The 26591-nt window shown below is 38.5% G+C and overlaps 1 protein-coding gene across 3 annotated transcripts; it reads left to right on the plus strand.

Annotated features, from left to right (window-relative positions):
* The first annotated feature begins 3374 nt into the window (after positions 1–3374).
* On the plus strand, positions 3375–22861 carry ikzf2 (IKAROS family zinc finger 2). Of its 3 annotated transcripts, none has more exons than XM_034885512.1 (9): positions 3375–3591; positions 4925–5006; positions 6348–6394; positions 12357–12455; positions 15866–16054; positions 17123–17290; positions 20119–20256; positions 20854–20985; positions 21911–22722. In XM_034885512.1, exons 3-9 carry the CDS (start codon positions 6367–6369, stop codon positions 22720–22722), a joined length of 1566 nt encoding a protein of 521 aa, XP_034741403.1. In that variant the 5' UTR covers positions 3375–3591; positions 4925–5006; positions 6348–6366. The 3 variants fall into 3 exon arrangements, with proteins under 3 accessions (XP_034741403.1, XP_034741404.1, XP_034741402.1); XM_034885513.1 differs by lacking the exon at positions 3375–3591 and adding an exon at positions 3756–4026; XM_034885511.1 differs by lacking the exon at positions 3375–3591 and adding an exon at positions 4367–4749 and having other exon boundaries at positions 21911–22861.
* Positions 22862–26591: the final 3730 nt, after the last annotated feature.

Genomic DNA, 26591 nt, shown 5'->3' on the forward strand with positions numbered 1-26591 from the left:
TGTTAGGGGGCAATGAAGATGCAGGGAAGTATGATGTAAAAAAAAAAAAAAAAAGTATAAAGTTTATTTTGTATTTATAGCCAACCAGAGAGTGAAAGATCACACGATGCTCATTTTTCATACAGTATGCTTTCTTAACTGTTGTACTGTGATCTTGGTGATGTGAAAAACTTGCTCTGTTCCTCTTCTATGTGGCTTCTTTATGTGCTTTTTACAGAGAAAGATTATGGATATTTGTTTTTGGACCATTCTGCATTACTTGAGTGGGCTCCCAACCAATTTGGCTTGAGACGCTTAACAAAAACACACCATGTAAATGGGGCTTTTGGAGGGGGCCTGACCCCAAGTTTGAGTACCACTAGACTAAACTACCCATGAATTATTTCAAAACAAGCTCCACTGCATACAGCTACAATACAACAGTAAAATATTCCTTAAGCATTGATGCATCGATATAAAGTAAACAATCATGTAATATACAGTAATACTGTACAGTAGGATTTTGAATGAAGAACTATTATTTGCAATAGTGGATGTTTTACTTTGTAGAATTGGTACTTTTTACAGTTGCACCTTTACTCTTAAAGACATAAATCCTTGGACGGACTACTACTACTACTACTACTACTACTACTACTACTACAGTATAAATAGTGTTAACACACATTTTATACCTAATTTTGGAAAGAAATCGGAATATAATATTAACATAGTTTGTTTTCAATCAAACTTTGAAAAAGAAACATACCGCAAACCCAGATTTGTGTGAATACTGACTGTATAACTAACTGAATTGATACACCCCTGTCTAGTACATTGTCACATCTCCACAGCGGTGTGAAGTAAGCTCTGACTACCACTAGTCCAAGCCACAACCATCCACTTACGGGATATGTCAGGTGCCCCTGGAAATTCTGGCTTGTTTGGCCTGTTAAACGTTACGTTCTGCTTTCTTTGTGTTGTAATTTTAAACTCTGGTCAATTTATGAGGACTATAGGTAACTGCTCCTCAGATCTCTGCAGGGTAAATCCAGACAGCCAGCTAGACTATCTGCCCAATCTGAGTTTTCTGTTGCACAACTAAAACAACCTTTGCATGTACACATGTTCCACCAAAACAAGTTGCTTCCCAAAATTATTTTGCAGTGGCACCTTGGCTCTGTCCGGCCGCCCAAGATGATTGTGATTGGTTTAAAGACATGCCAATAAACCAGAGCATGCTTTTCTCCCATTTTGAAATGCTATGTGGACTAGCCATACCCTCCTACGCAGCGCTGTGGAGGAAGGTCTGGCAATGCGAGACTAGACTACCAAAGGACACATTCTGGGATAGGAGAAAAAGCGCTCTGGGTAGTTCGCAGTACCTTAAACCAATCACAATCGTCTTGGGCGGCGCCAGCCGCCGGATGGAGCCAAGGTATTCTGAATGCAGTGACGGTGGCTCTGCAAAATAGCTTTGGGAAGGTAAATGTTTTGGTAGAAAATTCGCAACACACAAAATAAAAGGCTACATACAATATCAAACAAGGTTAACTGTTAAATGTACAGTAACCTGAGCTATTTAAATTACCTGCCAATCCGTCCCAAAACGTCCTAGTTAGAGAGTGAATTCTGTGAGCGTATTCTTGGTACATCTTTACAATCATTCCCTGAAAAAACTAAGCAGGCTTGCTTTATCGCACAATCCAGATTTTCTTCAAAACTTGCCATTTTCAGCGTGTTGCTTGCTATCTTGAAGGTTGTGGTTTCCCGCAGCAATGGGACTTTGAGAACAGTAACACATAGAGCGGACATTCTGCACGTGAGCCATACTCCAAATGTCAGGCTTTATCCTGGAAATGTACTTCCATTGATCCAGACTACTAGCACATTACTAACCAGCATTTACTTCAGCTAGTACTACTCCAACTATCCTCTTACATCTAAGACCTGTGAGTGTCTTACCCAGAATCAAACTAATCCTTTAACAGGACAGGAATTGCCTCGGATTAAACTGAACAAAAAGGGGGTGGTAAGCGTTTGCATTAGTTGCAAATAAATTCTATTTTGTTACTCTTTCAAAAAAAAAAAGTTCAATTCAGCCAAACTTCTCAGTAAAAGCCCTTCTCTGCACTGGCCCCACAGGTAGAAGGAACTCCCCACAAGTCAGGACAGTAGTACCACTTTATATTTACACATTTATGTGGGTGGGTGTACTGCCTTGGTGTGTATTTGGCACCTGTGCTGTCTTTGAGGTTTCTGATTTCAGTGGGTCGGCCAACCAAATCTGGAGCACCCCCGGGCCCACTGCTCCATTAGACATGCAGTAAGCCCCAGTGGTCAGCATGAAACACTGTCCTTTGCCTACAATACATTATTCACACACATTCATATTTAAACCACTGATGTCCCTGATCGACAGAACTCACATCGTCATTTGCTTCTTGGACTATAATAGCCTAAGTCATTCGTATTTGCTGGCATGTGCTTGTCGTGGTCCTTTTCTGTTTGTTTTTTTGTTTGGCACCAGTGCACATAGTGCACATAACACACTTTTCTGAAATTCATTGCAGCATTCATTTACTATAGCCAGAATGACAACCCCTAAAACATGTAATGTTAGGAATGAATCCCTTACACGATGAAACTGAATTTAAGTAGGCATGACTGTGCATGACTCTTTTTAGGGTCTTTTCAGATGTTGACGAATCTAAATATGTCAGACCTGGCTCAAAATTGAGGTGCACATTGTGTGTGACTGAAGAAATTGCTGTTACACTTACTTTAGTTAGAATACTCTATCTACTATCATTACAGTTAGGCCATTTAGTTTATATTATTCATTATGTAAAACCCTACTGCATAGAGCATCATCATTATTGTCATATCTAACCATTACAGAGTCTTACCGATAGCCTACATCAGCAGGGCGGATATCCTCTTTTGCCGGTGTAGATTGTTCACCAGAGGTTTATTTTCATTGTATTTCTCAATATATGCTATATCTTGGTTTTACAAATTAAAGGAACCTTTTTACACTTAAAATGCTAAAATCGTAGTCTATTGTCCTTATATCATTTTTTTATATTGGCTTCAAAAATCTAGTATAAGTCAGGCTCTATTTATAACAATATGATAATACTTTGCCACGTTTTAATGGCTTCAAGATATGTAAAAAAAATATATATATAATAATAATAAGGAATATGGTCGCATGATATGTCCTTGAGTGGCCTACACTGTAATCCCTAGAAATACTTAAAGAGTTCGTCACCACAGGACTGCTGCCTCAGAAATAAGAAGCCCCTTTGTAACCTAATCGATCGGCGAACAGAGAAGCAGACCGGGTCCGCTCTCTGTGATCGGTTGTCACATCAACTTCCCAGAATAGCAACTCGGGCGGGTTGTCTGCCGCTCGCTCTCGAGATGGAGGAGGAAGTCAGTGGTGGATTTAACAACTGTTGCTTTTGCTGCTGCTGCGGAACCTAACTACCTTTCAGTCCGCGCTGCATGGCGCATGTCGGGCTACAATGAAGTCTATTCCAAACCGACACATTCACTCGGGATCAATGTGCAAATTCGTGGGATTATATAAACTCCTACGTGTTTAAGGTAAATAAAATAAAAAAAGAGAGAGAGCGAGAGCAACATAAGCGCATGCATCCGTTTGCTTTAGCATAACCATTTATTGTGTTGCTGCTTTAATCCATTCAATTATGATTCGACTATCAGTAGACTACATAGACGCTTCAGAGCTGCTGGAGGCGCATGTCTGCGGCAAATGCAGACAATTGGAGCGTCTGCCTGATGAATGGAAAGCCAGACGGGCTGTGCTGTAGACTGCGGTGGTCGGGGAACCTGTTGAATCGCAGCTGTCAGTCAGCTCCAAAGCCATGCAGGCGACTCAGCCAGCAACACAATCACTTAACACGAGAAACACGGCGCGTTGTGACAATAGCTAACAACCAGAACTGGCTTCACGGTGTCTGCAGCAGCGGATGGGTTAGCTTGTTTTCCAGAGATGTCAGGCTAATGTTTCCCTGCCAGGTAAATGCACCTTGTCCTCATCTGCTTAAACTGTCTGTAGCCTAGGCCACATCTGCAAAATGCAGCTCTCCCACCTTTTTGCTGCTTAAATAAATGTTAATTCGGCTACCTAAAGTCACAGCTAGACACTAGAGGCAGTAGCCTGGTATGAAATAAAAAACTGAGAAAGGAGGGGGGGGGGGGTAGCAGCCTAATTTTTAATTTCTGAAATTTCTGTCATTTTGTTGGTTGAAATGCACCTTGAAGGTACAGTAGTGTGGACATGCAGTTCATTTGTCTCTACGTCTTATTATTCCCATTTCCTGCAGTCGCAGTTAAAACGCATGTCAGGCTCTGCATGTCCGACCTTGAGTCACATCTTCACAGTATAGCTTTTCAACACTGCCTACCCACGGATTTCCAGTCTCTTGGCGGTTGAATATAGCTTGGCTGCTCCCTGTCGTTATGGCTAATTCCTTAGGAACCGGTGGATCCAGTTTGATCTATTCCTCTCTTTCTTTCTTTCCCTTCACCAACTTGTTGAGTCTTCCCCCCTCGGTGTTCCTTCTTTAAAAAAAAGAAAAAAAAGTGCGCCGTGTACGGCTCAGTTGTTATTTGTGCGACTTCTTCTGACCAAATGCCGCAAGTTTGACTCAAGTTGAGTGGAGAGCTCGTTGGGACTGTGTCGGCGTCGCTTTTAAAGTGGAAAACTCGACGGGACGCGCAGAAGAGGCTTCGTCACCTGTAGGCTCTCCTCCTCAATTTATCTCTGCTTTTCTGAACCTGCTAAGAGTAGTTATCACACGCTCGTTTTATAGGACTGTTATTGAAAAATTCCCATTTAAAAAGGGGGTTTCATCCATTTGGGAGAGATCAGTGGACGAAATAGTTAACTTTAACTTTTTTTGTTTTATTAAAGGGAGGTGGAGACGACTACCACCCCCTCCCACCGTCCTTGGCTGAAATCATCAACTCATTTTGCACAGGGGAGACACTTGAAGGTAATTATATGAATCCTCCTTTTTTCTCTATATAGGCTTTTGCATGCTACTTTTATTGTTTTGCTTTCATGTTTCACTTTAACGTAATGGGTGTAAAAGAAGAAACCAACTTTCTGTGACAAAATGCTCAAAGTTTCCTCCCTGTAGCTACAGGGGGAGACTAAATTGGGAGATCCAATAAGGAAATTGCCTGCTTCTGAGTCAGATTATCATCATTTTTGTTATAGAGTAAAAAATTTAACAGTTCCAGACAATGAAACTGATTTAAGGGACAATCTGCATTGGGCCTTTTAGGCTAAAAGAAAAATGCAATGACACCTTTAGAGTTTTGTTTTTCTTCTTTTAATGAAAGAGTTAAGCTATTTTGTGGATGGAAGCTTTTTTGTGGATGGTTTTCAAGGAAGTCAGCTGTGAATATGCTGTGACATAATTCAAATTTGCTGTGTGATCTGACTCAGTATTTGAATAGAGATTAATACACTTTATTTAAATTCTTTTTGATGCAATGCTATTCCAAATTATAATAATCATAACACATGCTTTATATGTGTTGCTCCTACCCAACAACAACAACAATGGGCCGAGGGATAAAGACTAACCCATAATTGATTTTGCTATTCATAAAAATTAGAATCAACATGCTAGTTACTTCTAATATATTTATGACTTCCTCAAAGACGCCTGTTGACACCATGTGTCATCGACGTGCCCATAAATGCTTAGACATCAACGTGTGTGTTAAAGGGTATCAGTTTAATGCATTGTGTTTTATTTTAAGTGAATGCTAGTCATTCTATTAATTTCTTCTTGGTTTTTAAACCAGTTTTGCACAAAAGGTCACACACCTGATAAGATAAACAAACTGGAAATGTGTAAAATGCAGAAATTAGAGAGACTATGCCAGCTTTAATTTTACTTGAACAAGAACAGTGTAATAGAGAACATAACTAAAACATGGCTGTTCCCACATTTAAAATTGAGCATTGGGTAGCTTGCTAAATATACGCGACTACTTCTCTAATTCGAAAAGTGCACAGACCAGTCTTTGCTGTAATGCACCTCTGCTCACAGTAATCCATGCACATGAAGAGGCTTAAGAGCCTTGCAATTGGGGTATTAATATGATTTTAAGCTTTTTAATAGTTTACAGGTTTGTGATAAAAATAAATTTAAAGATACGTCATTGTTGCTTGCTATTATATTGACACAGAGCTCGGGCTGCACAGCTTTTCGAATGCACAATTTGGTTTACAAATAATAGGAGAAGAAATGCATAAGGTAAAAACCTCTATGTTATAATAACGGAAATGTTGCAGTAATATTCATTTGTATTGTCTGCAGCACTCCAAAAGAACTTGAAATGGAGGCTCCTGATGGTTACTGTGCTAGTAAGTCCTCATGTCCCTTACACACTACACACTGACACTCGCTTACCTATACTTTACATCCAAGGTCAGAGTTTATGCAGTATAATGAAATATGTGCCCGTGTTTTGTTGTACCAATAATGATGGTCATGACTACGACAGTTGCATCTCTGTGTTATTGTAGCTTTGGTGTTTTTTAGCTTATTTTGACTTTGACACATCTTCTCCAACTTTTAGATATAATGGTGATTTAAAAAAAACAATAACATTGTTGCAATCACAACACCATAAACATTTCAAGGGATTTTCCCTTAGTGCAGGCTTTTTCCTGTTCACCCCTTTAAGGTAGAGAAAACGATTGCATGAAACATCCTGTTGAATGCAGCAGATATTGGATACATACTTTGTGGTGCTCCATTGCCCTTTGCTGGTTTCCTTTGGGCAGGTCTCTCAAATACATCTATATCTCTTCCCTGCCCCCCCACCCCACCCCACCCCACCCCCCTTGTACTTTGCTTTGGTGTGCAGATCTAAAATCAGGTAGTGTGCTGTTTATGACATCAGTGGGGATTTTAGGTCTATATTGGTTTTTTTCTGCATATAGGAACACTTGGCAGGCGGGGTATGGGTGGTGGCGGAAGACAACATGGAGGCTCTTTCTCTCCCTGTCCGCCTGCGGGACGCTTCTGAAATGATACGTTTGGAACAAATAATAGTCTGTTCCGTTAGCATGAAACTGCAGAAAACATGCGTGTTTGTGGAATTAAGGTTGCATCCCTTTTACCCCCGTGTAATTTACAGTATGCTCAATACATTAGCAAGACACTGTTTACTATGAGAGAGTATTTTAGTCGAACAGCGTACCTGTTGTGACACATATCCTCGTATTCTTGCACATAGACCTCTATACTCTCCCACTTACAGTACGTGCAATCATATTATTCTACACACCATCATAGAACACAAGAATGTACTCACTTATCAAAGTGTATTATATTGTATAAAAAATGTATATGTGAGTTCAATAGGCTCAACATGCAGTAACTGAAAACTGATGACCAATGTCATTTTAGTATATTACAGCAAGGTTGAAATGTTTTTCTTAATGATATGATCAATAGGGTCCAAAGCTCTATGAAAAAAATCTTTTCATTAAATGACAACTTTTTATCATCCAAAACACTTAGCGGAGACGATTTTTCATAACTGTAAATAAGCTTTTGTGGTTGCCTAATTATACAATTTCTAATAAAACAGATGGACGCTTTATCTTTTATCTATCTATTCATCTATATATATATATTTATATATTTATATAGAGAGAGATTACTACTATTCTTATTCATGTATTGATAATGTCTATAATATGTAAGAAAGAATATCAGTATCTGTGACTCAGAGTAGTACTATGAGACATAAAGCCGACAGTGTATATAATTGTGTGTGATTGACAATATTTGTGGTTTCAATTCCAATTGGCTCACACTGAACATAATCAAAAGGCAGAGAGACAAAGGTAACATTTCTGGAAAACCAGAGGAACCTTGCTATTGCACTGACAAAACATGTTGTTCCTAAATGCACCGTGGCTGGATTTCAATGCAGCCCAAACATTGACAGCAGGACCGCTGAGCTGGATCGTGATTTAAGCCCCCAGTGTCGACTTGCAGGCAGCACTGTGACCCGACTTCATTGTACCTAATCCTAGTGCCTGGAAGGCAATGTTGGGGGTTTAAAACACCAAACACTTACCACTGAGCAGGTACAATTTTTGTTTTCATTGAGGTCGTTCAGTAATCACAAATACAAAATTTAAGTTACCTTCAATCAACTAATGTTCCTTTCTTTTCTTTTTCTTAATATAAAAATAGTCTTATCACACAATTATTGGTGACCACTTGCGCTGTTATTGTCAATCTCTCTCTCAGGTTATCATACTCACGCACAGTTTCACCGTTCCGCACACAACACACTTCACACCATCATAATTTATTACAGATACAATCACTTTATCACATAGGTTACATCACTTTATTCATGTGCGTCCTGTCATTCTGTTTCATATATACTGTACATACTAATAGTAATTCACAGGACAATAGTAGACTATAATGTAAGAAGAAAAAAAACAATGTATTAAAAAATGTAACAATTTTTCATTTCAAAAGTGCATTGCTATCAGAGTAAAGTAGCTTAATATATGACAATCCCTTAATAGTCTTTACAATGTAGTCGTTGACAATTATGCTAGTATGACAAAACTGCAACACAAAGCATACTTAACTTCCTCGACTTCTGAAGGTCCCAATTGGAGTTAAGTTGATAACCTTAAACGATATTTGAAATGCCGAAAGAGTTAATTAGATATTCCAGTTTCTCTTTATTAAACATTTAATGGTTGATGTACAAAGCCAGTAGCAGCCAACAGAAAATTAAAAACTATTAAAAATAGCAGCGGGAGTTTGCTTCATACCAGACAAACATTTTAACATTGCTTAATTTCATTCTAGAAGAGTTTCAATTTGTCAATCAAACAAATCACATTTACTTGAATAATTTGAGGGCAAACACGGGGTCCAGAATCATCAAAACAACAACAAAACACTTCTCCTATACCTTCTGATCTAAAATCTCATTTAAAGTACTCATTTACTTACTGGTCTTATTGTACAAAATCCACTTCTGCATACAGTATGTAAAGAAAGGTGTTGCTTTCAATCTTTTGTCTGTCATGGCCAAAGATATTAGTGTTCTTCAGTGAAGGACTGTAACAAAATACATTTACTCAAGTATTGTACTTAACTACTAATTCAAGGTACTTTGTTTCCACTTTCCATTTTATCCAACGCCATACTTCGACTACACCTCAATAGGAGTTATTGTAATTTTTACTCCACTAGATTTGTCTGACAGCTTTAGATAATAGTTACATTTTAGATTATAATGTTTTCATACCCTTCCTGTCCAGCTAAAATCATGTATCTCCAAATTTGGGGATTTTGAATTTTTATATTTTGGATTAACTGAACGAGTATTTTTATGAGCAGTAGTAGTTCTATAGCAGTAATATGCATCATACACATTGATGCATCAGTAATATCAATCCAAAGATATCATATATAATATAATAATACATAAAAGTAGAACATATTATTATATTATATATTATATCATATTAATATTAAGACAGCAGCCAAGAGAGTACATAAAAGAGATTGAAACCAAATCTTTACATTTTTGTTTAACCAGCTGTTAACTTTGCTGGCGACTTGTTATTTAAGCCAGGGAAGAAGAACAGCATTGTTAACAATGTAAGTATTATTTATAAGGTAATGTGAGTGAGAGAGTATGATTGTGAATACCAGGGGTAGTGATGGGTTGTGCATGTGTGATTATGATAATGCAATGTGTGTGTGAGATTAAGTAGGATTTTTGACCTAAATGCAAATCCAACAAATGTAGAATTATTACAATTTTTTACAGTAAAAGCTGTATTATTAATGCAGATCACAAGTTAAGATAATTTTAGATCAGTTATCTACAGTATCAAGTTCCGCTCCTGTCTAGGTCACCCCCGCCACAAATGGAACGCACCAGTGCACTCCATGGCTTGGCAATTAACATAACATCATTCAAAAGTTAAATGAATCATTATCTACTTCCAATACAATGTTTGTCTTAAATGGTTCAGGGTTTGACAGGAAAATACCAGGTCCCATTCAGTGTGTATCCAGCAAGCCAGAGTGAAAGGCCTCGTCTCTCTGGAAAGAAAATCCTATTCAACTCCTCAACACAGCTAGCTTGCTATTGAGCCATTTTCTTTGTATTTTGTTCATTTCTAGTAGAACTATTTCAAGTAGGTAGATGGAGCTTAACTCTGTTTCATGTAGGTTTGGTGTCATTGCATTCTGTTCCTGGATCTAGATACCATTTATAAATCATTGTGCTTTCTTGTGAATAACTTGTGGGACCTGAAATTGCATTGACCCTTGTTAGATTCCTAAGAAGATGACTGTACTTTAGAAGCTATGCATTCATTTGGCATTAATGATGAAGTCAGCAATTGCTACACCTACAAGTTTCATGTGTACACATTTGTTCCTTTCTATTTGCCAGCATTTAAATTTATCCCAATTTGGTGTGTTACTCAAAATAACTTTCCGTCCGGCAAGTCTCGACTGTCTGATATTCTGATCTTACTGTTCATACAGGATTGACTCAGCAAACACGAGGCTCCAACGCCAACATCAATCCATGCTATCTGGCGTGTGGTTTAAAACATTGTTAACCTTATTCATGTTCATAACAAATAAGCCATATTTTCCAAACATTAAAGGTTTGTGGTCCCCTTTTAAATAGGCATGGACATGCATCTTTGTCACTAGCTATATATGTGGTCATCATAAGCCCAGACAGACATAATATAAGGTTCACTGCTTCCTTTGATGGCAAATGATTTCCTAAAGACTTGACCTTTGATTACAAAAGTATTTATTTGACATAATTTTGTATTACTTAAAGAACACATCATAAATGAAGCATCATAAACTGTCATACATTGAGCTTTTGAATAAATTGCTTAGGCAGCAATTTTCATTGACTCTTTTACAATAACACTGTTAAAATCTTCTTAGTCTTATTTTAGTTCTTATTTTAGCACGTAAACCCAGGCAGCTCAATGAGCCATTAGTTTAGGCTTGAGGCAGCCTAGTCACAGTGCTGCTTGGAAGCTGTCAGCATCTGCTACAGTAATGGAAAATCCTTCATGACAAATCTGGGCCACTACTGTCTCCAGGACAGCATTGCCAAAGGAGAGCCTGCGTCGGTCACCTGAGATTTCTTCCAAACCCAACCTGTGCAATCCGAGCCCAGGCCCAGGGATTGAGTCATAGACAACGTCTCCCAGTATGCCCCACTCAGTGTGGCTGCCACTACAATGGAACAATACCATAGAGGAGGTTGTCAAACTAAGAGGAGCTGTCACAGCAAGAGCACATCTGACAGATTTCTTTTTCATGAATGATCAATCATTGCAGACATGTTCAGCACTGACAAATGTAACAAGGCCTTTCTTGTAGCGGTTTCAGATGTAGCACATAGGATGTTCCTTTAATTTTAACCTGAAACTGCGGCGGTTGCAACATTAACTTTAGAAGCATGAGTCTTTATAATGGATACTGTCCCGTTTTTCGCAGTCAATTTGCTAGAGGAAAAACTTGAATTTTGCTGGAGGTGAGTTATGGCTCACTTTGGTTCCTAAGGGATCTGACACCTGGGTCAGCAGGGGTGTTTGCCTGCTGCCACTGTATTGTTCTAGTGACCCTGACGGGGACGTTGTGTAAGGGGATAAGGGATTGGTTTGCTCTCCCTCAAACCACACAGGACACAGGACACAGGGATATCCATAGCCTGGGTTCTGCAAAGACTGCTGAGAGGATGCAATCTGATCCACATTTGCTGGACATTAGAATCCCATAGGTACATTAAGACAGTGTAGTTGGTTGCCTTGTGCATTCTGTATGGTAACCTCTTTAGTGACCATTCAGGTTAGGCTTTAAGGGAATCTGATAGCAAGATTAAATGAATCATTTTTCGAAGGAATTAGGTCTACTGTATATCATGTGAATTCTTTGTTCAGCGAGAACTTTTATCTAATTTGTATCTGTATAAAAGTGATTAGACCTGTTTTTTTTCTTCAGCTTAGGTGGTCAGTGTATAATCACAATCTGGAAGAATCGCATCCTAAAAATCGCATCTTAAAAAAATATGTTTAAAATGATTTCTGTTTTTTCACGTGGCCACCTTTTATTTTTCTCTCCAACCTCGTCTTTGCTTTTACAATCCTAATCAATCATTATATAGTTGCACATAAAATATCAAAAACCTCAAAGCTGTTTTTTTCACAGAACACATACATATTATGCATTGTATTGTATTTGTTGTGTAGCACAATATAGATTGCTGCATTTCTGCTTGTCTCCCAGGTAACGGCCAATGCTCTCCCGGTAAGGAGAACTCGAGAATGTTGGCGGATACATCATCACCTGATGGACAGGTTCCTCAGGGTCCTAATTCCCCCAGTGGTGAGTGCTCAGTCAATAGATACTCATGTTCTGCAGTCTGCCAAGAACAGCCACAGTACACACACACGCTGTTTCTCCTTTAAACAGACATGTTCTTACTTGATCAGTGTATTTTGATCATTGTATTTTAGTTTGTTTGAATTAACCTCAACCCCTTCACAATAAATGCCTTCCTGGGTAGGAAGGGTTACTGTATTTTCCATGAACTGATGGAAGGGCTTTATTTTTGAAACAGAGGATGTGGTTAGTTTGGATTTGTTGAACCAGAAAATGAACTTGGCAAATATGATCTGATCAGAAAACAGGTGCTCCTGATGGATAGGCCAGTGCCTTGCATAGTAGCTTGCCACAATTTTTGTGTGAATGAGGGGCAAACTGCAAAGCATAAAATCAATATAAAATGCACTCCAAATACAAACTCAAAAACAAAGAGAAACCGAAGTAAAGTCTCAAACAAGTAAAAAAAAAAAAAGACAAGAATGGATCACTTGTTACAGTGAGTGGAGAAGTACAGTAGTTTCTACACGGAGAGCTGTTGTACAAAATTGTTATATCACACTTGTGCCACAGTATATTGCCATTACCCATGATTGTTGCTTGATCCTTTAAGTCTAGCTGATGCCTCAGATTAGCTACAGCAATGTCACTATGAAGCAGCAAAGTAAAGCAGAAACCAAATGAGACGATGCAGTCCAGGGAGAAAAAGTGAAGATTGTTTCCCACAAGTTTTGAGATACTGGGAGGCAAGCTGGGCCATTGTTTTCACAGGGAGATACTCTTCACCAATAAGAGCTGTTGTCATTCTGGAAGTTGCCTAACATGATTTGCTATTTGAGGTTTTGTTACAAAAGAAGGGCTGCATCATGTCATCTGTTGAAAATAAGCATGAAGTGTTTTCAAATGCCACTTAAACTTGCAAGCTTAAACATAGGTTGTGTAGCAGTTATCTTGGTATTTGCACTGTCTGGTAATATAAGGTAGAAAAGGGAATTACACCCTTTGGGACATATGGCTTCTTCATTAGGATGTGTGGCTTTCAGTAAACCCCTCAATCAATTGTGGGTTTTTTTCCCGTGATTTTCTCTGGATTATTGGAAACTCAGATGATTTGCAGACTACTGTATCTGGTATGGGGGTTGAATCATGCCATAATTGAATCTCAATGATTTTCATCACTGCTTTTGCCATAGCAACTGTTTCAAGTTTATACTCACCTGACCACTCTATGCATTCCGCTCTGCCACAATGAAGAGACAGATGTTAAGATGCAAGGAGCTGAATAGCAAGGACATTCAGGTCTGATCCGTGTTGCCAGGATACAGCTGTCGAATGCAAGACTCGATCGCGATGTGGGGATTGGGATAAGTGTTTCTTCTGTACAAACTGTGGCATTGGTATCAGTTTAAAGAATGCAATTGCTTTGCGGATATTTTTTTCTCTATAGCCCGTAAAAAGGAGATTTTAACTAAATATCTAAATTTCTTTTACAAGCCTCCAAAGCTTGAGTAGACAGTTCATGGATGCAGTCAGATGGGAGGCTTTAGTAAAACAACACATTCTCACACTGATTATTGCCGCAGCAAATCCCAAAACAGGATAATCAGGTTCCGTAAATTCTGCTTGGATTATGTCCAAACGCTTTTTTTTCTTCTTTTCAGCACTTTGACTGAAGTCCCTTTCACAAACATTTGAACCCATTATCATGATAAAAATTGATTTTTTTTTTATTAAGGCTCAGTACCAACTAAGATTCTTGGATTCCTTTGTCACAGCTGTAGTGGGAACAAAGACAAGTCTAGCATTAGGGATCAAAGTAAGTCAAGTTTTAGTATATGGCCCAGAATCACAGGTTTTTCTCAGAGTGCTCTATATAAAAAAAAGCATACTTCAAACAACAACAAAATATTTTTTATATTGTTGCGTATGACAGATGTTAAAGAGGTACTGCGTTTTGCTTGGTCAGAGTATGTCTTTTGTAAAATAGTCAGTTTGATTATATTTTTATATATATATATAGCATTTAGAGAGTTAATGTCTGAAAATATGGCACATTCCAAGACAAAGGAACCTTTCCCTCAGAAGACAAAATGAAGCTGCTTTGTGGCACATTTAGAGTGCTGTGTTAGGCAAATGAGGCAATTCTTGGTCAAGCATTAGCTCGTCTATCTTAAACTGTCATCTCATGTGGTTTATACAGAATAAAAAAAGACTTCTCTTACCCTACCTAGCAATGTTTCAGCTTTGTTGCCGGAAAACAGGAATTTAGGAAGAATTAAGTTGAATATTTTTCAAACAGATTTTCCATTAAATGATGTCAAAGGGGGCATAAGGTGAATAAAACTAGGTGTAGCAGATGTACGGAGCCCCGGGGGTGACATGTGGGAAAACATTTTTTTTTTTACTGGGGACAAACACTAAACTCGAGATCTTGACTTTCAAACTCAAGATCTCGAGCATGACATAATGTGAAGTGTTATTATGAGCATTGTCGTTGACTGTTGATTACTACTTACTTTAATTACTACAGGCTCTGTATTGTTTGCTGGATTTTCAAACTCGAGATCTCAAATTTAGTGTTATTCCCCTGTAAACGTTTTTTATTTTTTATTTTTACCCTTCGTTTTTTTTTTTTTCATTTTTTTCCTCCATGTCACCTCCGGGGCTCCGTACTGGTGACTTATAAGTAGAAACTCTAGGTGATGAATAGTTTTCCGCCACCCACACACATAATTGTACAATATTCTGCCCTCGTCATCTAGCCGGTCTCCCATTGCTAGTCTTGTGTTCTAGGCAACAGGGCCTCTGACACTCCCTTTTCTCCCCAGGGACAGCCAGGAACCAGACCAGCCTGTTTCTCTTTTTCTTTCTTGGCAATGTGTCAGTCCATCCTAATGCTGTCCACGAGTTGAGTTGCTAGGATGCGTCCTCCACATGCCCATTTAATGATATATTATTTTGAACAGCTATCACTCATAAGTCACCCTATGTCCTTTGCCGATCAACCCATTATAGTTCCAGTCAATCCAGTCCATCCTGAGACCAGCACAGTCATCTCAATCCTTTACAGTTTTACTGAAGTCTACAGAGGCTACTTACTCTAACCTCAACCCTAACCACAAGCTGCACCCTTGGGATGTAGACCCCTTCTCTTCTAACCTGACCTAGTTCAATCCATCCGATGCAAAGAAACACAGACCATTTCAGTGTAATCTGTTCCTTCTTAAATAAGTCTTGCAACCCAGGTTCAACCTAGGCCACATAGTTGCTGTATGGTTGCTATGTGGTTCATGGTTGCTGTAGAGCGTTTTTGTGGTAGAAGTGCCGGTATGGCACCTTCATAAAAACTGCTTCATCTAAATTTGACATTGTGAGCTGCGAAGCCTAAGATTAATATTTTTTTTATTTTACAGAACTGACAATTAAGCAAGAGGAAGAAACCGCAGAGGAGGCTGACGACAGAAGCCTAGGACTTGGTGAAATAGGCCAAACTGGGAGGGAAGGAGCGTTGGAGGAATCCATGACTGGTAGCCCAAGCAATTTACAGGATGGATTATCTGAGCCAAACATGACGGCTGATGCAGGAAGTCGACAACCAAACGGTATCAGTACATTTCCAAATGCCATTAAAAGCGTGAAATGCTATAAAAAAAAGCTGCCTTATACATCTTTGGGCTTTGACAATCAACAAAGGATTTTTCTTTTTCTAATCACTAAAATCAGGGCAGTATGCATGTTTCCCCATCTTTAGAGTGAGTCAGAAACCATTTGTTTTCCCTGACATTGGGTGTGGAATGCTTTCTGTTTATTTAGTTTTTGTTTAAGGACAATAGCTTAGACTTGGAATTATTATGAGGGAAAAATATCCTTGGAATCCCCCGCAACCTGTTCTGACACCATAACTGCTCTGGTTGTCACAGCATTAGGATCATGTTTCTCGTTTCCAAGTTGCTGTGGATCAAAAGATTTTCCATTAGAACAGCAGACAGTAGTTTGCTGTATGTCCATGTGTCCAGTAGTATGTCCATGTTAAATCAGAAGTTGGTACTGAACTGTATCATTCCACATGATACAAATTTCACCACACTTTGCCAAAGAGATTGACACACGCACACTTACATTCATTAACCTGGAAAACGTAGCATTTACTGTGGAAAAGTTACACAAGTAAAACAGTAACAGTACCTTTTTTCCTGTGAGAATCGCATATACATAGGTCTTAAGCTCCACATGTCTTTAGATGGATATTTACAGCATACCCACTTCACCTGATGTGCATGTATTTTGAATAAAGGTTGAGGAGAAGATGCAAGTTCAATAAAATCTAGTTTTAGTTTGAGTTACTTCAGTTAGGTTTAATTTGGTTTAATTAGTAACATTAGTTTAATCTAATTTAAAGCAGTCTACCAGAAGTGAATGTTGATGTCTTTATAGAGGTTCAGCATAGGGCAGTTCACTTACTCCAATACTTTACCTAAGTGCAAGTTATTTCTTATTAGTGCATTTTGGTTCCTGCAAACAGGGAGACAAAGTCAGCTGTCAGTTACAAAAACAGTAAAGGTAATTTATTTTAGTTAGATACAAAAAATAACTTGCAAGGTTGCTTATACTTTCTAAAACCATCTTCCACAATGAGTGTGGTATTGACTTCCTGTGCCTGTCTCTATCAGGTGACAGGCCGTTCCAGTGTAACCAGTGTGGCGTCTCATTCACCCAGAAGGGAAACCTGCTGCGACACATCAAGCTGCACACAGGCGAAAAACCCTTCAAATGCCCCTTCTGCAGCTACGCCTGCCGGCGGCGCGATGCCCTCAGTGGGCATTTGCGCACTCATGCTGGTAAGAATCCTCCTCACTCTCTTCTCTTCACTTTTTACTCATCCACTTCTGTTGCCCAGAAGAAACTTCATTTATTTCATCAGAAGTGCTTCAGAGATCTTCGGGAAAAAAATCAACCCATAATGCTTTAAAGCTGGGATAGATTTTCTTTATTTTAAGACACAATACATTTTATTTAGGCCTACACATACAGGTAGAATGTAATAGATCTGTGTGTGTTTTGACATAATGCCAGCATATGGCAAGTGCAATTTGTCCATTATTAAAAAAACTAAAGGCTTTGTAAGTACCTCTTAAATATTTTCCAAAGATATTTTTTATTTTATTCTAAAGCTGTGTGCGACTTCTTATATGAGTCACATATAAGAATGAGCAGAACAACAGTGGCCATACATGCTGGTTGGCGACTCTCTGTCTCATATTGTTGCTGGATAGACACATTGGTGTCTTTTTTAATGTGCATGTCATAGACAGCGCCGTGAGTGCTTTGTGGTTAGGTACCAAGGACATGCTGTTCCTTAGTTGCTTTACTTGCTAAGGAGGAAGCTATCTGTCTGCTTAGAAACATATGGGGAGAGCTGGCTGTCTCTTAACTGTAACCCACTTTCCTATCAGAGAGGATGTGCTCTCCCCTCTTTCGCACCAAATCAAGGTCAGACAATGCCGTCATATCTGCCAATGATGCCCCCACAGAGGGTTGCTCATACGCAGTTCTCTTATAAAATAGATGCGATATGCTTTTGGGTGTGTGTCGGTGTGTTTGCATACAAGTTTTGTGTGTGCTTGTCTGTAATCTCTGTCCCAGTTATTACTCAGATGTTTCTTTTAGGCATTTATTTAATATCCCCACATCTATTTTTTTGGTACTCTCACTTCGTTTAATTTTCAGCTGAATTTGTTTGTCACATCCCCCAAACTCTTTTAGGATAGGATAAAGGATAATGCAGTCAACGCTCTAGAGGCAAAGGATTTCACATTTTCTAAGGCAGGAGATTGAAATTTGAGCAAGTTCCCGTTTATTAGCCAAATGAAATCAGTCAAGTAAGTCTGAATGCACACTGTGGAGCATTTGCATGAATAAGAATAGCGTCTGAAAGGTGGATTCTTCAGGTCCATCCAACATCTGCGCAAGGTCGTGTGTGGGTGGTTATATAAATATAAAGAAGTAATGAAGTCTACAGTATTGAGTGTGTGTCTGTGTGGATGTGTGAATGTGAGCCACTAAGAACATGGGAGTAAATACTGCCTTCTTTACTGTTTTTAATTTTGGGACATCAGCATAGAAAATGATTTTCATAATGACGTTTTATTTAGAAGTTACTCTTTCACTACTCAGAATAATGAATACTGCAATCACCTTATAGGTACACCTACCCACACATTAATAATATTGGAACCTTTTGTCATTAGCTACCATTTTTTGTATCTGTTCGTACTCATTACAATTCATTCCACATTCGTCACAATGAACCCTACGTGTAGTTTCGAGTTCTGCAGATCCATTGTCATTTATAGACCACAAGATTACTGAATGACAGATAAAGCATTAAACCTATTATCTTTCCAAATAATTCAGTAAAAAGAAAAGTGCCCGCTGATGCAAGATTTGCCCTGACTAGTTCAGTAACAAGTGGATTTTATTTCCCCCACACAAATCATCAAGCAGTATGCCATGGAAGAACGTGTAACATTTACAGCTAAAGGAATATTTATTTTTGAGCCACTTGTTCAGTGGCGCTCTTTACACACAGAGAAGTATAGGTGCGCTCACTGTGTGTGTGTGTGAGTGTGTGTGTGTGTGTGTGTGTGTGTGTGTGTGTGTGTGTGTGTGTTGTGTGTGTTACAGCCTCAGACTGAAACATTTTTGGTTTCTCTGTTCTCACAGTGACAAGAGCACTGGATCATCATCTTCTTCTAGTAATAGCGGTCACCATTATCTCAGTGAGTCTTACTACATCACATACTGTAGCTTATGATGGTGTCTGGGTCACATCGGTATGCTTATGTGGCCTGCAGTTTACTCAGTCTCTTTATGAGTCATTACATTTGTTTTAAGAATAATCAACCACCACACACAGACCTATATCCTCAGCCGTGTTTGCATACGTAGGATTTTCACTTTAGTAAACTATTTTCGATTAAACTTTTACCTTAATATGGAAAAATCTCACGTAGTTCCATCGAACAAAGGTAGTAACACTGGTGACCGTAACAAATCTTAGCCCATATTTAGGCTGCCCTGTAAACTCATAACATAATGCCTTTTATTATTATTTTTATGCATTAAATATTTCACTAATCCATTGATCCGTTGATTAAGTGAAACAGCAAGTTGGATGGATAAAAGGGTACATGGGCTGATGGCTTGACCAAGATAGATAGGATATGTCTTCATCTTTCCACTCGTCTAGTTAGGAAGAAATGGAATAAAATAGAAATGGCACAATGAATCACACTCCACCTCCATAGCAGTTTAACATTGGAGTTAGTTTCCTACCACCACCATGGGATTCATGATCAACTCTGCTGTGGGAGTTAGCCGTATATTTCAGAGACCAAAGTCTTTTAAAATGGTTCAACTCTCTTTGTCGCCCACAACTTGTCTTTCTGTCTGACAACAGTTGTGTGGAATCCTCACACTAGTAGTGGAACATCCATGATCTCAGAGGCTTGCTTTTGGTTTGTTTGTACTCTGACACAGTATTTACTACTACGCACTGCCTGAGCACTGCAGCAGGTTGCATTATCTCATTGGACGCTACCCACTCTCTCTCTCTAAAGCAGTGAATGAAATTAATATACTCTCCCTCGAATGTCTTCACTTTTAGTTGGCAAACCACATAAGTGTAACTACTGTGGGCGAAGCTACAAACAGCGCACTTCCCTGGAGGAACATAAAGAGCGCTGCCATAGTTACCTGCAGAGTATCGGATTGGATCCCAACACCAGCACTGGCCCTTACACAGGTAAATTGCTTTGCTAAAACTGAAACCATGGAACTTAGGTGGCCTAATGTGTAATGGAAAAAGTACTACAATGCAAAGAAAAAAGAAAAGAAAAGCTAGGTCTCACAGTAGAAAATCAGTATTAACACTTTGATGTTTACTTATGAATAATTCATTTATTGGAGTTATTCATGTTGGTCCAGTATGGAAAGAATTTCTTTAAAAGAGAAGTGAAATTAAAAAAGCCTGAAATGAAGCACATATTACTACTATACCTATTTATTTATTTTTTACTCAATTTGTTTTCTTCCTATTTGTATTCATTTCTGAATGCTGCTTTTTTAGTTAATTAATTAACTCATTTATTAGCTTAAGAAAACTGAGCTACACAAACAGCATTTCCTATGGCATTAGGAAGGTTTATGGGTGAAGGTAAACTGAGGTTATGGTTCAAAAAAATGTATAAGCAAGTCTGATTTACTTTTTGTTTCCACATCCCAAAAAAAGTAATCTGTTCAATTTAGCAATGTTACTTTTCGGTGTTTAGGAATCCATCTCATTAGACACAAACGTATATCCTTGCCCTTTCTAACCCCCTTTCTTTCTCAACCTTTCAAGGTGAGGTCCCTAAAGAGCCGAGGCCCATGGCAGAGCCCAACACCATGGCTACGTTTGATCGGCCGCCTGTTATTGAAAGGCTTCACAGTAACGTGGGCAAGAGGAAGAGCACCACTCCTCAGAAATTTGTGGGTGGGTATCTTAAACATTATCAGGCTTTCTTTACTTAAGTTAGTGTGGAATTTCCATGAGGACCAGCCTGATGCAAAGTATTATATAATGTTATTACAATTCAACTCCTCCACTTGCTTTCTATGAGTCTAACATAAAGGTTGTGGTCGAAAAAGATTTGTTGTGTTCTGCACTGATGAATTACCATTCAAATCATGTAAAATAAATGTATGTATGATATATACAAGCAGACAGTAAGTCATTTCTACTTACCAATTACTGTGAATGTGTCTGAGAATGCTTTAGTTGAATTAACATCATGTCAAACCATTTGCAAGTGATTTCCTTTCCTTTTGAGTCTTACATCAGATGATATTATATAATATCATGCAATAGCCCTGTCCTACTTATAAGCACAGATTTTTTTTCTGAATTTGGTTTTATTTGCCACACTTTAAGAAAAAATGATCGAGCAAGCTAGAGCAAGCGGTTGACTTAGAGGCAAGGAAATGTTTTTCACTCTGTGGTTAGATACACCTGTAACTTTGCCATTGCTCTTATCGAGAGAAAACAGCTCACCGCATCCCTGTTATTGAGGGGTTAAACAGTGCAGTTGTAGATGGATGGGGCTTTCCACCTCATTAGACACACAAACATAGAATATCTGGTACAAAATACAAAAAACAAACCCTGAAGTATCAGCAAGATAATATGTTTGACTGAATAGAAAGGACATTTTGCGAAATCAAACCATGGTCATTTTTATTCTTCTCCATAGTTAGTAACTAAAAGCATGAATGTTGCAGTCCACTTAAGCTATTGCATTTATAGTATATATTATGTTTATATGTTTAAATTATATTTTGTGTCTTACATTTTGAAATTTGCATAATGTTTTTAAATGAATTAATTCAAGACAGTCATAGTGCCACTCTATTTCATGCAGGAGAAAAGATGGTACGCTACAGGTACCCTGAACTAGGCTATGAGATGGGCCTAAAGTATGAGAAGCAACATGAACTGATGTCGGCCCACATGATGGATCAGGCCATCAGCAATGCCATAACATACCTAGGATCGGACACTCTTCGGCCCATGCTGCACCATCCAGGCCCTCCTATCTCTATGGCTGAAGGTGTGCCCATGGTCACCCCCCTCTTCCACCATGTCCTGCCTTTGGGCCAACGAACAGAGCGTCCAGGAAACTGTGACACGCTGCCACCACAGCCACTTCAGCCCCATGACTTCCCCAGCCATCCCACCACAAATGGCCCCACTGCTTTAACCAGGCAGGGCAAACTGCTCCAGCCAGGGCAAGAAGAATCTCCCAGCAACAGTGGAGTTGATTCTGCTGACTCAGCTCGCAGCAGCCCTCACGAGAGGCCTGGCTACCACGGGAACAACCCTACTCCCAGCCTCAAGTCTCGAGCCAGTCCAGCGGTGGTTTATTCAGGTGAGCGGGTGACAGAAACATCACCTAGAAATTTGCCAGGAATGAGGACTGGAGTAATGCGAGTGGCCACAGAGAGGCCTGTTAACCATGAAGGGGTGCGGGTGTTCGGACGAGAGGGCCAAGAGTTGCGAGCCTTCCAGTGCGAGCATTGTCGTGTACTCTTCCTGGACCATGTCATGTACACCATTCACATGGGTTGCCACGGATACAGAGAGCCATTAGAGTGCAACATCTGTGGCCACCGCAGCAAAGACCGCTATGAGTTCTCCTCTCACATAGTCCGTGGTGAACACACCTTCCAGTAAGAGGATAGGTAGGAATTAAGGGAAAGGAGCAATAGCCTCATATTCATTCTCAGACTGCACAGTTCAATAGTACTGTGGACAAGTGTAGCACAACCATAGCTTTGACTTCTTTTTAAGCCACTTATTGTGAATCTGAACAATCAAATGAAGGTATGGGCCAAAGACACATTTTCTACATATTTAAGATTATCAAGATCATATAAGATTCATTGTACAAGAAGGATGGTAAGTTTTTTCTTTTCTCTCAAAATGTTCATGATTTGTGTAACAGAGCAGCTGTCAGACAACGTTGACTAGTTTTCCATTTTAGTCTTATTTTTAAAATGTCTTTTGTTGTGCTTGTCCTGTCATACTTTTGCATATTTTCACTATCAAGAAGTAATGAACACATAGAAATGCAGTGCAACCCAATAGAATGATGACAGAGGTAAAGACTTCAGGTTTGTCTCTAATTCAATTAAATAAAAATACTTGCATTTATGAATGGTTTCATGCACATAATGGCAGTATGGCATTGAACTGGCTTATTTACTGTGGGCTATCACACAGCATCTGTGCAGTTTTCTTTTTCTTTCTTTTTTATGACGTAGCCATGGGCCGTACTGTAATGTTGGTTTTTCCTATGAACAATGGTGCGATACACATAATGTTATGGTCAACTGGTGCTGTGTGTTCCAGCTGCAAGCAACTTGGTGTCTATTCAGACTTTATTGCCGATGGTGTGGTTGTCTGTGGTTATATCTATCGGCAGCTGTAGAAATTTGACCAGTCATGCCATCATCTTCAGTATTTAGTTCTGCTTTAGTATTGCCATGAATAACTGAATAATATAAATGAATTAGAATAGATAGTTTAACACCAAAATTGTTGTAGGCTAATTAAAAATAAACAATAAGAAATTACTGCTATTGACTCTACCCCTAATAATAGATAAAACAACAAATGGCCTACAATTTTTGAGATTTTTTTTAAATCTTTAAAATACATGTACATACAGTACATACAATGCATTTTAAATTATTCATATCCATATTAATACATACCACTGTAAAGTTTGTGAGGTTAAAGCCTAAATGTAAACCAAAGTTATGCCGTAAAGCTAATGCTAACAGGGCTACATAGCTAGCTAGTAGCAGAAAACTAACTCTTTACAGTCACTTTGTAAAATTCAACTGTTGTAATAGCGACAATTAATACACTTTGACTGACATATTGCATAAAAGGGCTGTTTTTTCATTGTCTTTGATTCACTTGAGCAATGGGCAAGCTATGCTAGCAGACAATTCTAGCTTTGCTATTTAGCTAACTGAGGTTATATTTGCTATCACCATCCAATATTTTTACATTCATCTGCACAAGAAGCATTTCCAATTCAACTTAAATATAAGGCATTTGGAGCTCATTGATTTAATAAAATTATAAAATATACCCAACTCAACTTTATTTATATGGTCAATGCAAATAATTATACTCTTAAAAGTTTTATGTGACCTACATCTGTAAATCTTTATATATCTGTCTCAGGAAACTGCATTTGTGGCTTGTATTGACTCTTATTTATCTCCATAGTTATCGGCCTCTGTTTAGTTTGCATGTACAAGATAGAACTTCTAATTGATCATGAAGAAAATCACAATGAAAGGAACGCACAAGTACAGGAAGTACATAACGTGTATCTTGATTATATTTGTCACCCCTGTGCCCAAAAAAAGTTCAATAGCCATGTTTTTATCATCTGCCATGGTAATGTATTTTTCACCAAAATAACCATTTAACGAAATATATTATGAATTTGTTTCGCTGGTTTCTCCTATAAAAAATGATTATCCCATGGTGACTCGTTGCTTAGGTGTTGCTTGCAGTTTGAGCGTTCAGTTGGATTCATAAACTGGTATCATGGTTCGTTTGAAACTTGCAATGGATACCAAAGGCATACAGGAGTCTAAAGATACCACATGGGCTGCTCTTCTCTTGTGTACCTCACTTTATGTTTTTGCTCAACGTTTTGATCTAACCTACTTTGGGTTTTAGGCTGGATGGCTGTGTACAGTATGTAAGCATTAGTGTCTTTTTTTAGTGTTTTGGTATGGGGTCAGGTAGGGTATGCATTATTAGAGCTATTTTCCAGCATGATAAATACATGCTTATATGTCTAGTTCAATGCCATGTTTTAATTATATTTTGTGTGTCATGACAAGTATAGGGAAACATCACAAACTCACCACAAAACTCTGCTTTGTCCTTAGCATACTTTGCGTAGCGCTGCTTTATTTGCAGTTGAAAGCCTACATTTAACTGCATCATGGGAATTGAGGGAGTTCTTGATGTGTATGGTGTCCATTTGTCATGTTTAATTCTTGCCATGATGTCGCTACATTCATGTATGATCTTATACAGAGTGCATCGAGAACAAAACAGCATGTGCAAAAGGAAAGCAAGTGTGGTTAACACTTAGTTTTACTCTGATGAAGGCACTTCCAAGGCACTCAAAACTGTAGCATTCCTCATTCCTAGCTCATGTATGCAAAATGTAAATAGTGACTAAAAGCTCAGTCACTTTCCACCTCCAAATCTCTTGTCCATCACCTACAGTGTGTTGAACAATAACAGATTTTTATTTGTGAGGCTAGCTGCGGCTCTTTCATTAACGTCTTTGAACAGATAAGACTTTGTACAGTTGGCCCTGCACTTTACGTCCATACCCTGACTATAGACAGCATTGTAGTTTTGTTTTGTTTTACATTAAAGTGTAGGTAAGGGGGAAACAATCATTGGCAGAACACAGGTTAGTCGTTTCTCTGAAAGAACCACTTTGGAGATGCACATTGCAAAGGAAGTTGTAAGCTGTCCAAGTTTATGATTGTTGTAACAGCACTCACAAGACATTTGGCACTGCTAGTTTTACAGTTTCAGTTGTGCTCAATATTATAAACAGTTGATTGTTCTCTAAGGTTAAACTCAGTGATTTATTCTGCTTTGTCCAATGTCTATTTGTGATCAAAAGGCAGCTTTTGTTTGTTTACATGTGGCTTCTGTTATGCGCAACTAGTGCCCAGCTAGCATAAAAACCTACTATCTGGAAATTATTGGCACTGGGAATTGTTTACACCTCGCAGCTGTGATATTGACTCTATATATTCCTCTATTATGTCTGTCCTGTATATATTTGTTACCTGAAGCCTTATCTGTTAAGACAGGGGTCCTCTTAAAACAACACATCTTTTAAAGAACTCTATGATCAAATGTAAATTAATGCTACCCTGATTTTTCGTCCGTAATCCTCTTTTGAAGGAATACAAATAGACAGACCAGAACTTTATTAAGTTCAACTGGGCATAATATATGATGTTCAAATGAAATGTTATTTCCTCCAGGTTATATTTGGTAAGACTTTAAATGCAGAAGTATTTTTTTCTTTTTCTCATGCTAATGTAATAAGGACAGCCTTACACATTATTTAAATGAAGCAGCCATATGAACAAAAACAATACAGAGAAAGGTCTTCTGTCAGCCCTCGTTGTGAGTGAGGAGTTTACTTGAATATCACAATCATTGCTATTGATTCTGATTGCGGGGATGTTTTTGTAAATTTTGAAAATGCGTATGCTAAATGTCTATTTTTCTGCTGAAATGTTAATGCAAATAGTTTTGTGAACTTTTGTGTGTTTTTTTAATTTTAAAAACGTTTACAAAGATGTAAAATATATGGTACAGGTGAATTGTATTTTATAAGAAATAATATATGAAAGGTGTATATTTTGGCACTGAATATTGAAATTATCCAGAAACGTGCCGATTGATCATCTCTGATAATGATAACAACTTTCTGATGTGAGGGCTCTCAGGTATTTGCGTAGGTTTTGTATTTT

Source organism: Etheostoma cragini, chromosome 11, assembly GCF_013103735.1.
Source record: "Etheostoma cragini isolate CJK2018 chromosome 11, CSU_Ecrag_1.0, whole genome shotgun sequence".
Taxonomy (NCBI): Eukaryota; Metazoa; Chordata; class Actinopteri; order Perciformes; family Percidae; genus Etheostoma; species Etheostoma cragini.

Bases quoted from the DNA above. Each gene is read 5' to 3' on its own strand.
- ikzf2 (XM_034885512.1), top strand. From the start codon at position 6,367: ATGGAGGCTCCTGATGGTTACTGTGCTA. The intron at 6,395-12,356 runs GTAAGTCCTCAT...CTTGTCTCCCAG, and splicing joins TCCTGATGGTTACTGTGCTA to GTAACGGCCAATGCTCTCCC. The intron at 16,055-17,122 runs GTATCAGTACAT...TGTCTCTATCAG, and splicing joins AGGAAGTCGACAACCAAACG to GTGACAGGCCGTTCCAGTGT.